The sequence below is a fragment of the Amia ocellicauda genome, chromosome 8 (genome assembly GCF_036373705.1).
Source record: "Amia ocellicauda isolate fAmiCal2 chromosome 8, fAmiCal2.hap1, whole genome shotgun sequence".
NCBI lineage: Eukaryota > Metazoa > Chordata > Actinopteri > Amiiformes > Amiidae > Amia > Amia ocellicauda.
In genome coordinates, this window is record NC_089857.1 from 16342649 (window position 1) to 16356989 (window position 14341).

The window sequence follows — 14341 nt, forward strand, 5'->3', positions numbered from 1 at the left end:
TAATGCTGGGTAAATGCCCACAAGCTGCACCCAGCGAGACACAAACACCACCCACTGACAGTGACCTCAATGTGCTGGCAGGCACTGTCCACACTTGAAGATCTGTGCAATGCTGTCACTTGGTCCAGTCAACAGACCTTCACAAGGTTCTACTGCCTCAACGTGGCAGACTGGCTGCACCCAAGCTTGGGCACCCAGGTACTTCAAACTGCTAGTCCTCAGGCGCCATGAGGCTCTGCTATCCTTGTCATTGTGGGTTTAGGCTTAGTCAGGTGTCAGGACTCGCGACAGCAATGGTATAGTCTTCCCATTAGGTAATGTCTGTCTTTCTTTTTCAGGGAACCGGGGTTATGATAATAACCTATCGTTTTCAATGAGTTAGGCTTACTTAATCTTTATTTTCATTTCCTAGTTTAAGAACACTTATATCTACTAATAAAAAGTAAAATCCAGAATTGTTTACACTAGTAGTTCAGGCAGCCCCCTATTGAAGTCAGTGGAAGACTGAATTGTAATGGAGTAATGGAGGTATTTTGGCCTGAACCCGCTTGGTGGAGGGAACGACAGCCTGGCCATGGACCCCCACCCCCGGCTCCATCTTGAGTTCTGTGCTATGGAGCCTCCAGCGAAGGAAAGGAAGTTGTTGCCTTGTATCTCTGATGGTGTGCTTGTGTGTTTTTTAAGGTTTTTCTATAGTGTACTTTCTGTATTGTCATAGACCCCTGGTGTTTTTTGTCACTGTTATTTTGTATAGTTTTGCTTTGCATTCATAATAAAAATAAACAGCAACAAAAACATCAAGACAACAGGACATTTGAGCTTTCCATGAAACCACGATTAATGAAACCCACCCCATGCAGTCTGTAAAGCAGCGCAGTCTTTGTACAGTCAGGTAGTGTGGTATAGTAGAAACGGTTAAGTGTATCTACAGTGTAATGCAGATGTTTACACAATCATTAATAATGAGGGAGAACAGTTTATATGTCTTACCAGGGAAATTACTGTCCGTGCCAGAGGAAAAGGTCAAGGAATAAAACCGCAAGAGGTTGAGGACAACATTGCAGAGACCCGGGGAAGTGCAAGAGAAAGGTAAATGGTCAAATCTGTATGTGTATTAAAAGAAATTAAATACAATAACTATTACCGTGGCAACTTTTGTGTTAGGTAATAATATTAATGGATAAACGTGATTCTTAGTGTTTCTACCTACCTACCTAGCAAAATCAGTTAATCTTCTCCACAGTATCACAGACACTGAGGAATATCTTTGAATGAAATATTTTAGGCGTCATGTCCATTCCTCCTACATAGGTGGCAGCAGCAGATTAATGAGCGCCGATGTAGGTCGCCTGTGTTATAGGTTTGTAGCGTAGATTTCCGCAGTTCTGCGCAGATCTGCAGAATTCCACGGATCCCATTGGTGGAGCAGCGCAGATCTGCGCACCAACACGACCATACTCTCGCGAGAGAATCCGTTTTGCGGGACTCGAAGAGGGAAGTTTGAAATGAGAAGAGAAACTGAACAGAGCCGTGGAGTATTATTAGTTACAAAAACAGAAGCAGGCTTTTGGCTATACGTGCATTACTATGTAAGTATTACAAATGTTTATTGTGTTAATATGTGTTTAATGAAATGATATTGTATGTGGCATTTATGATATTGATATGATTAACTACTGGATTATGGCAGCTTGTGTACACCGGTTTCCTGTAGGTCCTTAATGTGTCAACTGTGCAAGTTAAAACAATCCGCCTGATTATTTTAGTAAACATTTTATAATTAAGTGATATGCAATCAAGCAACACGATCAATATCTTAATTTATACGTGTACCCATTGTCAAGCAATATTGCATGTGTGTGTTGTAGGTAGTCCAATGCCCTGTCTTCCCAGTTAAGACTTCATACACAATATTAGTATTTCTTTATAGATTTCTCTAAACCATTTCCAATGCCAGTCTTCCCAATTCAAAGTGAAAACATATGAAAAACATGTCTGGTTTTATATTCTTTTCACCCAAACAGAAAGGACAATGGACCCTTACAGCCTTGAGAATTTGACCCAACATGTAAATGACAAAATATCTGGTATCAAGAAGATTATTGAGCTAAGGACCATCGGTACAGTGAGATTTGTTTTTTAAGGTTATTTTTAGAATTTGTTTTGTAAGTTGTGAAATGTCTTGTTCCTTCATTATTGTCTGTTTATATAGGCTACTTCAGCAACTTGCCAACATTAACATCGCTTTTTTAAAGGCACTGCAGAATAGTTTTGCAATGTAGTTTTTGGCCTGCTGTATCATTGTGTATATTTTGTGTACAGATTCAACACATTTGCTTCATAAATGCCCTGGAAAGGCTTGCTCACCATTATGTCTCGCATCAAAATAAATGTAATTGTTCAAAAATGTAACATTTATTTTTTCTTCAGGAAAGGACCCTGACAGGAGAAATATACTACAGAAGATAGGTCAGGATATTCTCTCAATTAACAGTCTTTTAAACCAGTTTGAAAAGCACATCATCCAGCAGAAAGAAATGATTCAGTCCCTCAAGGTATCTGACTGAGCTCCTGTTGTCTTGATGTTTTTTTATTATTTTTTTTTATAGTAAAGATGGCAAGCTTGGAAAAATGATAAATATGGTTTATTACTTAATATAATGTAATTATCTGAAATAGTTGATTTGCATTTGCTTAATTTCAGTATAGTTGTAATTATAATTTAAAGCTATAGTGACTACAGCCATGTAAGTAAAAAGGGCAGAGCAACATTGCTGTGGCTCAACATTACAAAACCATTTTATGTTTATATAGTGCTTTTGATGCTTTACAATTATATTACAAACGCTACTGATACTTGAATGTAGCTCAGAAAGGGACATTTTCAACATATCCCACTGCATTTATAGCTCTTTGCTTTATTAACAAATGTACCAGCAGAGGGAACTCTCTCATTTAGAAAACAAGAAAGATATCTGCTGTCCACATTGTTGCTGAGGCAGAAAACAAACATAAACCCGTTTTTGTCCTGTGAAAATGCTAATTAATTCAAACACTAGCATTTAGTTGGTCTTCATGCTTCTTGAAATGAAGTTGCATGTGTAATTTGTGGCAGCCTATTCCTTTAATATTGGAACAAAGGCTTAAATGGCTTTTTGTTTTACTCAGATGTGTTTTTTGGGTCTGTAAATGTCAATTTGTTTTGATGTCATTCATAATGTGGTGTGTATAAATAGATGTTTCTACTCATATGTTAATAAATGTAGTTAGTGTATATATAACAGCTGAAGCATAGTCCAGGCAGTTCGCAGTTTCATATTTCTTGTAAGTTAATTTAAATTCAGAATGCGTCAGGAAGCGCACCCCACTCTGAAAGTGCCGATCGTTTTTTGGGGAAGCTGAGCTGAGAGAGTGTTGTGTCAGCACTGAGGACTAAGTGATATTTGGAATGGGTTTATTTATTTATTATATTCAGAACAGTTAGTAGAACATTATTGGCAAAGCTAGGAATTCAGAATTCTGGAACCCCTTTTCACATTGGGTCACATAGGTTGTCAGTGACTGCATATACAAAATGTGTTCAGCTCTAAGAAACCAGTCTAGCCTGCGTTTCCATTACTGCCTTTTGATTGATTGAGGGTTTAATGGTTATGCCATGCCTGTAGGAGTTGGAGGAATTCTTCAAGGAGGATGTGAAAGAAGCAAAGCACCTCAAAGAGAATATCCCTCCACATATGCCAAGGAAAGCCACAGCTACAGAAAGGTAAAGTCTCCTGTCTTTGAATGGAAGTCATCTGCAAAATTATCCCAAGTACCATGTTTACATTACTTTAACAACTCGGATTATGATTCATGCTTTTAGAGCTATTTCTGTAACCATGGTTTCAACCTAAACACCATTTTTTATTCTTGCAATTACCATTATTTCAGAAATAAACTAAACTCAGTGTAAATGAAGATGGATATATCCTGAATTACTAGTCAGAAATAAACACAAACTGATTGTAGAAAGGCCACAGGTTGGAGATGTGACATTCTGTTGCACAATGAAATGTGCTGTATTAAGTAATATAGTAATATAGCTGTAGGCCTCATTCACATTTTATTTTGTTGGCTAAAAGACTCCATCAATATACTTGTGAATGTTAGCTGTAATACTCCAGCAGCGTAATTGAGATGTAGCCGAGTGTGACAGGGAATTGCCAGATGGAGTCCCTGGAACAAAGTGGGGATCCCAGCTGAGATCCTTACTATTCGCTCATGTCTCACAGACTCTGCACATGATAAATTCATTAGGACAGCACACAATCGCAAGTTTGTGCCTTCGTAATTATACTGTTTGTGTATATTGCAGTCAACACCATAATTACAGCCTTTTTTGGTCATCTTCGTCAAGGGTGACAATTTTGGAGATGACCGTATATTGCTCCTTTACATTGAATATAATGGATCGAAACTGTATGTAGAGTCTTTAATAACCTTTTGAAGGCTCTGAGGTTAATACGTTATTTTTGTTTGTACATCCAGGCATGCTTTTGTTTCCCCCCGTAACTTCAACTATACTATAACATAAGGTGTTAAAGACATGAACAGCTCAGTAAGATATGTAGTCCTTAAACCCCACTATTATATATAAGAAGTTTAATTGCTTTATGTATTTAGTTTGTCAAAGCTCTTAAATGTGCAATAAAAAAAACACCCTTTTACCTCTGCAGTGATAAACATTACATATGTATTTGTCATTTTATTTTCTAGTGGGCAAGCAATGAAACCAAACAAAGACAAAGAAGACAAACAAGCTTCTGCAGAAGAGCCCCTCAAGAAACCCTCAAAAAAGCTCATCAAAGAAATGGAATATGTCACCACAGAAGAGTTTGACAACATCCCACAGTAAGTTAATTTAATCAGGATGAACTTAAGTATTATTTATAAAGTGATTTCTTCCAGAAGCTTTATTTTTTAGTGAGTGGACGTTGATTGTAAAATAACATCAGAGCTGGTGTCAGAGATCTGCTTATTTTTTATTTTTTTTCTGGATTAAGTAAAGTAATGAAACCTGTTCCATCATGTGAGAGCAAATGTCCTTTTGACAACTCTGGGGATTATGTATGATGAAGCCATATAGGGAATGGATGACGTTCAGATAAATTACTCGAAGACCTCTGCGTTGTATAAGAGATTAGAGTATGGCTCTTTTGTTTTGATCGCTCCAGTTACATAGCTATTGATTTGTACATCCCAGTGGAACGTCATTTCCTGACACAATGTGGGCTTTACTTTGAACAAAATTAAGCTTCTAGATACCACCATAAATGCTTTGGTTTAAGTGATGACTCTGTCAAGGTGGCAGCATACCTGGCTTTAAATATCAGCAATTTCATTCATCTGTTACATGAGCTTTTCTGACAGAATGCAAGGGCTTTTGTATGCATTGGTTCTGGATTATAACAGATACTGTGGCTCCCTATCACACCAGTCTACACACAATCACCCTTACAATATTGTTTTACTCTTCATATCCGCATGTAAAAAAACAAGCAGAATAATGCCATGTTCACTTCATGTGGATAATTAAGGTATATAGCTGATTTAAGCAATGGTCATCTGTATTTATCATTTGACCTACTTTTGTATATCAATTGAGTTGCCTATCAAATGAGGAAATTAAGGTGTCTGATTACTCTTCTGCTAAATTGCTACTGTAAAATGTATTTAAGAACAAAATAGCTTGTCTCATAAACCGTAAAAATTGAAGTTCAGATCCTGATCCTAAGAGTTTTTTTTTTTTAATTATCCTATTAGTCTGTCTCATTAAGTTTAAGTTTAAATAAAGGTCTCTTATATGGAAGCAGAATCCAGGAATAGTCCTGTAGCGAACAGAGAGCAGGGCACCAGGGCTGTTTTAACCTTGACAGATGAAGAATGTTTAATAGGCTGGTAATTACCTATACAAGTGTTCTGGGTCAGAGCCTGAATTATTTATAATCCTACTTTAGTGTAGCTTAGTTCAATTATCTTTTATTATCTACTGGAAATCTACATTTGTCAAAGATTTGAAAGGTGCTGATATATTCCCCTTCCAGGCACACACTGTGCTCTACACGTCTGAGACTGTCTCAGGCTGCCACTGCAGCTGTCTGCTTTCTCTTCTCTCGAATCCGCAAAAGTGGAACAAGAACAGAGAATCCAAGAGCCGCGCACGGTTTGTTTCAGTGGTCTTGGAATCGTGCCATTACCAGTTATAAATCGGTTTCTGAACTCTCCACCTGTCAAGACTTCTAAACTCTACGAGGGCAATCAAATGGATACATATGATATTTTCCAGTTTTCAAAATTAAATGGTTGTGTAATCATTAAACAAATTCAACCCACTATTTTTTATTCGCTTTTAAGTAGTTACCCAGTTAAGTCTTGCCTTGATAAAAGGCTCTGAGTGACAAGCTTGGAGGACTATTTTTATATTGAAAATGTGTCGCACAGGTGCAGCAGACATCCTAGTGATAGTTTTATAAAACCCTTAGATGGTAGCCTGCCAAATCCAGTGGAGTTGTTCTGAAGAAAATATGAGAGTAAATAGATGGTTAATCTTTTCAACCATTTGAGTAACTACAACACATACACTATCTGCTTCTTAGAGATTGTTCTGTGAGAAGAGCAACGAAGCCAGCTAAGACTGAGAGCCAGCAGCCTGCTTAGTGCTAGCAAGCTATAGTTGTATCTGGCTTTAAGTACAAGATAAATTAAACAAAAATGTAGTTTACCAGGGAAAACCTTAGAGAAAAAGTGGGTAGAAGAATGCAAAACAAATGTCCTTGTTGCAAAAGCCTTTTGTACCACATTTAACCCCCAGTGTTAATCTAGTACAGTGTACTATGCGTTGCACTTTTATTTGCCTGACAAGGAAGTCATTTAGTAGAATTGTTTGAATAATTCTTTCACCGTTTCAGATACATGAAAGGACGTCTGTCTTACGACCAGCTCAACAGCGTGATTAAGGAAATCAACAAAGCCGTGACCTGCAAATATCAGATTTTGTTTCGGCCTCTTAAATCAGTGTCTAATGTGCATCGGAAACTATATCAGAGGTTTAAGGATGAAGAGACCAAGGACACTAAAGGTACTGTGTTAACCTATCATTAAACTAAGGTTGCAAAAATATGATCCATTATTGCGATTTTATTTCTCTTCTCTATGCAAAGGCTTAAGATAATCGCTTCTATTAAAAAAAGCTTTCTCTAATTTGTTGTTTTGCAGGTCAGTTTTTTATCGTGGACGCTGACATCAAGGAGTTCACCCAGATGAATGCAGATAAGCGGTTCCAGTCCATGATGAACATGCTGCGACACACCCAGAGACTGCGGGAGAGCAGAGGGGGAGGCATTTTGCGCTACATACTGCTCTGAGCATTTCCAATTCTTTCCTGCTCGGAAGAATCATTTGACTTGTCTGCTCGGAAGACTCAAGGTCTGCACAGAGGACGAATGCATAACCTGTCCCAATCAAAGAGGTCCATCAATATGACTAGCATTTGGCTTTGGGATTGAATGCACTACCTTCAAAGGTTTCATGTTTAGAAGATTATGCTTTTCACTTTTGTCTGACCTTTCCTGTGCTTTCAAATTAAGTAGAATGTGTTGTATAGTTTCTTGCATGGTATGCGAAACCTGTATGTCACTAATACATACTACTGCTAGCAGTGATTCGAATATACGAGAAAAGACATGGAAATAAACTGGGAGCTTTTTACTGCTCTCTGTTACTGAAGTACCTGCTTTTAGGAATTGCACAGCTTTGATCCAGACTAAATCACTTCTGCTTCTTTTTCACTCTGTTTGTATTTCTAAATTTGTCAATAAACAATTGTTCACATTTTCTCCCTTTTATGCCCCTATCTGGCAATGAGGTGTAATTTTATAGCAGTGAGGATTGTAGTGCTCTCTATACAGGCTGCCTGAAAGCAAATGAACAAATTGCATGAAGCGATGATGGGCATGTATTCATAATATTTTTAAGCGTATGCTTAGATTGTTCCCGAGGTGTCCTCAGAAGAAATCAACATAGTGAAGTTCCACATTTAGTCTTTCAAGATGCTAATCCCGTAGTCCAAATAACCAGAGATCTAAAATATTGCAACTTGTAATTCATTCTAGTTATGACCTTCAGTCCCGCAAGCTCCTTCGTTCTACAGCTAATTTTCTTTTCAATCCATCCAACCATCAAAGTGTCAGTTGTGCCAAAATGTTAAAAAGTACTATTGTGTATGATAGTGTAACATTTAGAACCGTTCTCCCTTTCTCATGCCATCACTGTTGAGATCCACCCATTGTCTGAGTGACAGTTCTGATGACCTCTACAGATCATTGTATCACCAGCTCTTATTTCTGGGTTCTTTCAGTCAAATCATACTTTCTCTGCATGTTGGTTGAAGAACACGTATCCAGCTCCAGTAGCTTTGTCCACTTTTAGTGATCATTTGAAGTGGGACTGAATAGAGGCCACTTAGCCACCAGCTCTATCCAGCAGTCACTCCAGCCTGTATCAGTGCCAGAGGGTCAGCCCAGCGAGCAGGAAGATGGGCAGAAATCGTCTGACGCATAATTGGGTGTGAATGTGGTGAGGGTGGGTTTAGGGGAACTGGTGCGTTCTTGTGTGTTTCAGGCCACAAGGAAATGACGATCTCTCTCCGGTGCGTCCCTAGTGAAAATGTGCCAATTTACTCCTAATCTCGCCTGGGTTGTGCCAGGATGGAGAGGGATCTGACGCAGGCTGGCAGGGCAGCTGGCAAAATCTACCATGAAAGTGCCAACATACAGATCACTTTTAATTAATTTAGGATTGGAAATTAAAGTGTTGCAGTAATAATTATTTTTGTGCACTTAGTTCTTTATAATCTTTTTGTAACACTATTCAGATTCTACTGACTGAACATTTTTAATAATGTGCAAAACAATCACTTTAGTAGTGTTTTTATTTTTAGAACCTACTTTGTGTTATTTTACACGACTATATTTGCAAACTGTAAGCAATTGATTATAACAATGCCTTGGAAAGAGGTAATATATGAATGTAAAATAATTATTTATGGTTTTTGTAGAACTACGGATTATTTTCTTTAAGAAATAAATTAATGTAGTCTGGGTGACAATATGGACAGAGTGTAAATGAATACAGAGAAGAAGGCCTTTTAAATAAAGTTTCATCCTCTACATTTACTTTTCAGTTAGTATTGTACTAGAACAGATGTTCAAAGCAGTTGGTACTGAGAGAAATGTGATGCTGAGCTTCACCCCATCCTACGCACACCCACACATTTACTATGCTGTACACAGTTTAGCGGGCAGTGAAATGATAGTTTAGAGATTTGAACTCAACTTCAGTCAGTTAGACCTTGTGTGTGAACTTGGCACTGCATAAAAAGAAAGCGTACACAGCATTTCAAACAACACAGAACAAAAAGCCTTGGAATAGAGACACGGATGAGTTTCAAAGCTCTCTGCTTCAAACATGCTCTTAAGATGCAAATGTAGCAGGAGACAAATTAGGTCTGGAACAGAAAATGAAATAATTTTTGCTCATGCCTCATGTAATGTTGTGTTTTTGCTTTTGCCTACATCATTATTTGATAGTTCAAACAACCCTACCTACCTTATTAAAATGGCTGCAGTATTCAAGGCTAGTTGATAGGGAATAACATGGGTAGGTATTTCAGTGTTTCAATGTATCAGGTCATTAGAGCTACAAAGTAGGTATGACACTAATTTAGTTCTCCTGTACACTTCTGTCAAAAAGGTTTGAAAAGTCTGTTCAGGAGCTGTTTTTAAAAGGAATAATAATTTGCTATAGCAAGCCACATTCAAAGCAGACATTATGCCAGGAAAATAATTGGATATGCAACTAATAATGTAAAACATGAAAATGCTAGATAGTGATAGAGACCTGTACTCCTTTTAAGAAGAGGGTATAGTTTTGAAATGATAGGTTGCGAATGCAACCTCGGTTATCTGAAAAAGGAAGTACTGCCCAAGGGGGAGGGGTTTCTATGCACTTCCATAGGAACCCGATCGAAAACATCACTATATCAAAGCTGCCATTGGCCCCTTAGCTTGTCACTCAGAACAGGTCCCTTACCACTTCCTGTTCTATAAATACGTCCCGCACGACCTTGCAACCCTTGGGCAGTGCTTCCTTTTTCAGATGACCGGGGTTGCATTCCTGCTGACCAAGGAACTATATACACAGTGAGGCAGCGAAACTCGAGCACCATCAGCTGGGAACAGCGGCAGTGAGCTCCAGTGTACACAAGCTAAACAAAGCCACAGTCCTGCTGTTTACACGTTATATATATATATATATATATATATATATACAGGGCGGCCTCATAAGGCAACATACCTGTAGGCCGCATGACAGACCCTGGGACACATCGACAGGCTGTCAGCAAGACCAGGAGCAGCTCATGTGGGTGCTCGACTGGAAGGCACAGTCTGGTGGAAGGGAAAGACACGATTCAAATAGTTCCATCAGGATGCGCTTAACAGGGGCAGACTGGGAGCAGAAATCAGAAACCAGAGCCTGTGGGCTACTGGGGCTCGACTGCAGCCAACACTGGGTTCCCAATGGAAGGGACCGGTCCCGTCACATCCAACCTGTAGAACCGGACAAATGAAGTGATGAAGCCCAAGCTGCAGCCACACAAATGTCTGCCAAGGGGGTGCCTTGAAAAAGTTGAGTCAAGTGGGCCATCAGGTGTTCAGGCACCAGGGTCCCAGTGGACTCGTAGGCCATGGTAATAGTGTCCACAATCCAATGTGATTAATTAATTGGGTCTTGACCACCATCCTGGCACCAGGTGCTAAACGTCCATCAGAAGTAGGAATATTGTGGCCTTGTAGAGGGCCTGAATAGTGGCTACTACTGTGTCTGACAGACCCCAGGCAATCGAACGCTTATGCTCAGGGGCCAGGCCCAAAGCTGGAGGAGGCCCGGATTGGGGTGCCAAAGAATGCCCTGCACCTGGGACAACAAGTCTGCCCTCACTGGGAGTTGCCAAAGCTCTCAGTTGAGGAGGGCGATGAGGTCTGCAAACCAGAATCTCCAAGGCCACTGTGGGGCTATCAGCAGAACTGCCACTTGTTCTCTCCTGACCTTCTCCAGGACCACTGGGAGAAGGGGGAATGGTGGGAACGCGTAAAGGAGACCATGTGTGCGCTAGCACGTCAATCCATAGGGTTCCTGAGCGGTCTACGACAGAGAACCATAGTGCGCAGTGGGTGGACTCTGGTCGAAGCAAAGAGATCCACTTCCACTCTGCAGAACTGGCTCAACAGTTGTTGTATCACAAGCGTGTGGAGGCGCCATTCCGAAACCGCGGGGCCTCCCCAAGAGAGGAGGTCCACCGCCATGTTGGATAAGCCGGAAAGGTGAACTGCTCTGATCGAGCAGAGCTGTAGCTGCACCTACAGTAGCAGACGGCGTGCTAGACAGTACAGTCTGTGCCACCGGAGACCTCCTTGCCTGATATAAGCAACCACCGCTGTGTTGTCCGTCCAAACCAGCACATATCTGTCCCATAGGACTGGCAGGAAATGACACAGTCCGAGAAGCACTGTTTGTAACTCCAGGACATTGATATGGAGAGCCCATGCCTCGGACACCACGTCCTTCACAGACTGCACCCCAACCCTGTTTGGAGGCATCTGTCATTATTACCACTCGGTGGCAGACGGAGTACCTTCCAGCATGCTGGAGTGACTGTGACTCGGCGTGCTTAATCGTTTAAACTATGTAAAGACCCAAACCAACACTGCAGCATCCTCAATCGGAGGAGGCCCAGCAGCCTCTGGCAAGGGGAAACCCTGATGCGAGCTCTCAGTCAGAAGAGGGAGAGACATGCGTATATGGAGGCAACTCTCTCTGGCGCCTGCGAACATGATGTCCGTGCATTTGGAAAAAGTGCATGAGGCTAGCAACAGGCCAAAGGGTAGAACAGCAAACTCGAACGCTCGGCTCTTGTAGGCGAAGCGGAGGAACTTCCTGTGTACCTGCGCAATAGGAGTGTGAAAGTAAGCGACTTTCAGATCCACCATAATGAACCAGTCGCCAGGCTTGATGGCCTGGGACATGGTGCACAGGTTGAGCGTGCTGAAGCGCAACACCCTGAGGCGGCGGTTCAGGCGTCTTCAATCCAAGATAGGGGGATCCACACACGCGCGTGACCAGGGAAACGTGCAGCGGGGGCACCGGTCAGTGTCTGCACCTGGGGGCACACAACAATTGAAACACCGCCGTGACAAGTGGAGCTCCTAGCGGGCTCACTACTCAGCAACATTTATGGACACGTGGGCACTGCAACACCAAACAGACGCAACCTTGTTGTTGCCGGACAGAACACTGTATATTCCAAACACCAAGTGCAGGATACAAGTGCCGCATGGCCCATAGGCTTAACACAGAATAGAGACAAAGATGTTGTGAAATGGTGGTGAACAACACTACAAGTGAAGCCAGCCAGCCGAAATCTTAAAGATCTAATGCAACACACAGACACAGAAAGCTCATGTTCTTGGGTCCAGGCGAAATGGCAAAAAAGGACGAATCTGCGCAGACGTCACGTTTTGTAGAACAGTAAGTGGGAAGGCACCTACGGAAGTGCACAGCAACCCCTCCCCCTTGGGCAGTGCTTCCGACTTGAAAGATAAACCCTTTGTTGGTTAGTTGCAGAGCTAGTTTATTGTATTGCATAAATCTCTTGGTAATGGGATGTAAAGTTAAAGGCTGATTGACTGGTTGTATGCAAATGCTTTGGGTCAGTAAAATTGATTACTGGATGATAATGAGTGTAATGTTATCACTCCCTTATTCCCTTATGAAGAAGTGAATATTGAAGCCATGCTTATTGCCTGTTTACTACTTGATGGCTGAAGACGAGTGGGTGTAAAATGTTTAAGAATAGTTTCACTGGTTATATGCAAATGAAAAATAATTTACAGTGTAAATGTTTTTTTTTTATTGACGAGATGGGGAAAAATAAAGATATGTTGATGTTTAATGATTAAATATTAGATCTATATAATGTATTTTTCTTTCCTTTCAAGTTGTGATTTGTGTATTTACTCAAGGATAAGACACTTAATCAATCCATCAGATTAACAAGAGATAAATGTAAATTCTGTAACCAGCTCCATGATTCATTTCAGATGATTTTAATGAGAAAGGGACCTGAAGATGGTAGTGTCTGAATCACTGGCCTGTATTCCTGGCTATTAGTAAAGGATCTGCATTGTTGGCTTACAGTTACCTCCCCCACAGGGATCCACTAATCCCTGCACTGTGAGAGGTGACAAAGCCCCATAGCTGACTAGCCCTAAAGTTAATCTAGTGTTTAGTGGCATTAAATACTTCTGGAAGCTCTGCAACTTTCCATGGCATTGTACAAACTGGAACAAATCAGATTTTCACATAGTATTGACTGCGGGGACCTGGTGGGAATAAATCAATAGCTTATTGGTGTTGGGGTGCCGAAGACCTAAACTACATTCGATTTTATTTAGCTTTTTTTATTATATGTACAGTACCTTCTTCACAAGGAAACAAGCACATGCATGGTTCAGACAGAGGTGAGACCAGACACATTCACAATCAACCTCCTGAGCTGAGAGATTTCACACTCTCTGTTTGAATGTGCATATGCACAGGTGGGAGAGGAATGTGTGCGTTCACGTAATCTATCAATATAGGCCCTGACGAGAGGCTCGGGAGGGGACAGCAAAAACCTCTGCAGTGTAGAGTCTGAAAGCCTCGTTTACTGGTAAAGACAGAACATGTAGCTTAATCCAGCCCTGAAGAAACACAGTAAACCTTCCTGAATGGCTCCAGAAAGCTCTTTTTCTGATTAAACCCATGCACAAGGGTCTTAAGCAGGACTGAATCCTGACAGCTAGACAGTGTTTCCTGCTTGCCAACACAACCTGTGGCAAAAACTCCTATGTAATTACAAGTGTGTCAGGCTAATAGACAGTGTAGGTGTTGAGAAAGTATATTAGCAGCTGTTTCCAGCAGAATTGGGACAAAAGCAATACCCTTATTGCCTCTTGTTTATTCCTTTCCAATAAACATAGAGCTCTTTTTCCCTTTGTTGCTTAGAAACAAATGCCCATAGGCAGGATACACTTTGCATTTAGTATGCCTACTTGGGGAAAGTAGATGTTTCTTAAGGCTTCATTTACAATGATTCCTTCCTCTGAGTCACACAGAGGATGGTTCATAATGTTCTGATCATGGGAACATTTTGTGGCGTTATATTATTGCAATTTTCTTGGTAGGGTAGTCCAGTTGTGCTCTC

General features: G+C 40.8%; 1 protein-coding gene across 1 annotated transcript; it reads left to right on the forward strand.

Annotated features, from left to right (window-relative positions):
* The first annotated feature begins 1456 nt into the window (after window positions 1-1456).
* ska1 (spindle and kinetochore associated complex subunit 1) lies at window positions 1457-7873 on the forward strand. The gene is made up of 7 exons (XM_066712205.1): window positions 1457-1589; window positions 2025-2120; window positions 2431-2555; window positions 3666-3763; window positions 4756-4890; window positions 6948-7117; window positions 7255-7873. The coding sequence occupies exons 2-7, from the start codon at window positions 2033-2035 to the stop codon at window positions 7401-7403; spliced, it is 765 nt and encodes a 254-aa protein (XP_066568302.1). The 5' UTR covers window positions 1457-1589; window positions 2025-2032; the 3' UTR covers window positions 7404-7873.
* Window positions 7874-14341: the final 6468 nt, after the last annotated feature.

Excerpts from the sequence above, each read along its gene's own strand:
- ska1 (XM_066712205.1), top strand. The coding sequence starts at position 2,033 with ATGGACCCTTACAGCCTTGAGAATTTGACCCAACATGTAAATGACAAA. Across the intron at positions 3,764-4,755 it reads AAAGCCACAGCTACAGAAAG|TGGGCAAGCAATGAAACCAA; the intron begins GTAAAGTCTCCT and ends TTTATTTTCTAG. Across the intron at positions 4,891-6,947 it reads GAGTTTGACAACATCCCACA|ATACATGAAAGGACGTCTGT; the intron begins GTAAGTTAATTT and ends TCACCGTTTCAG.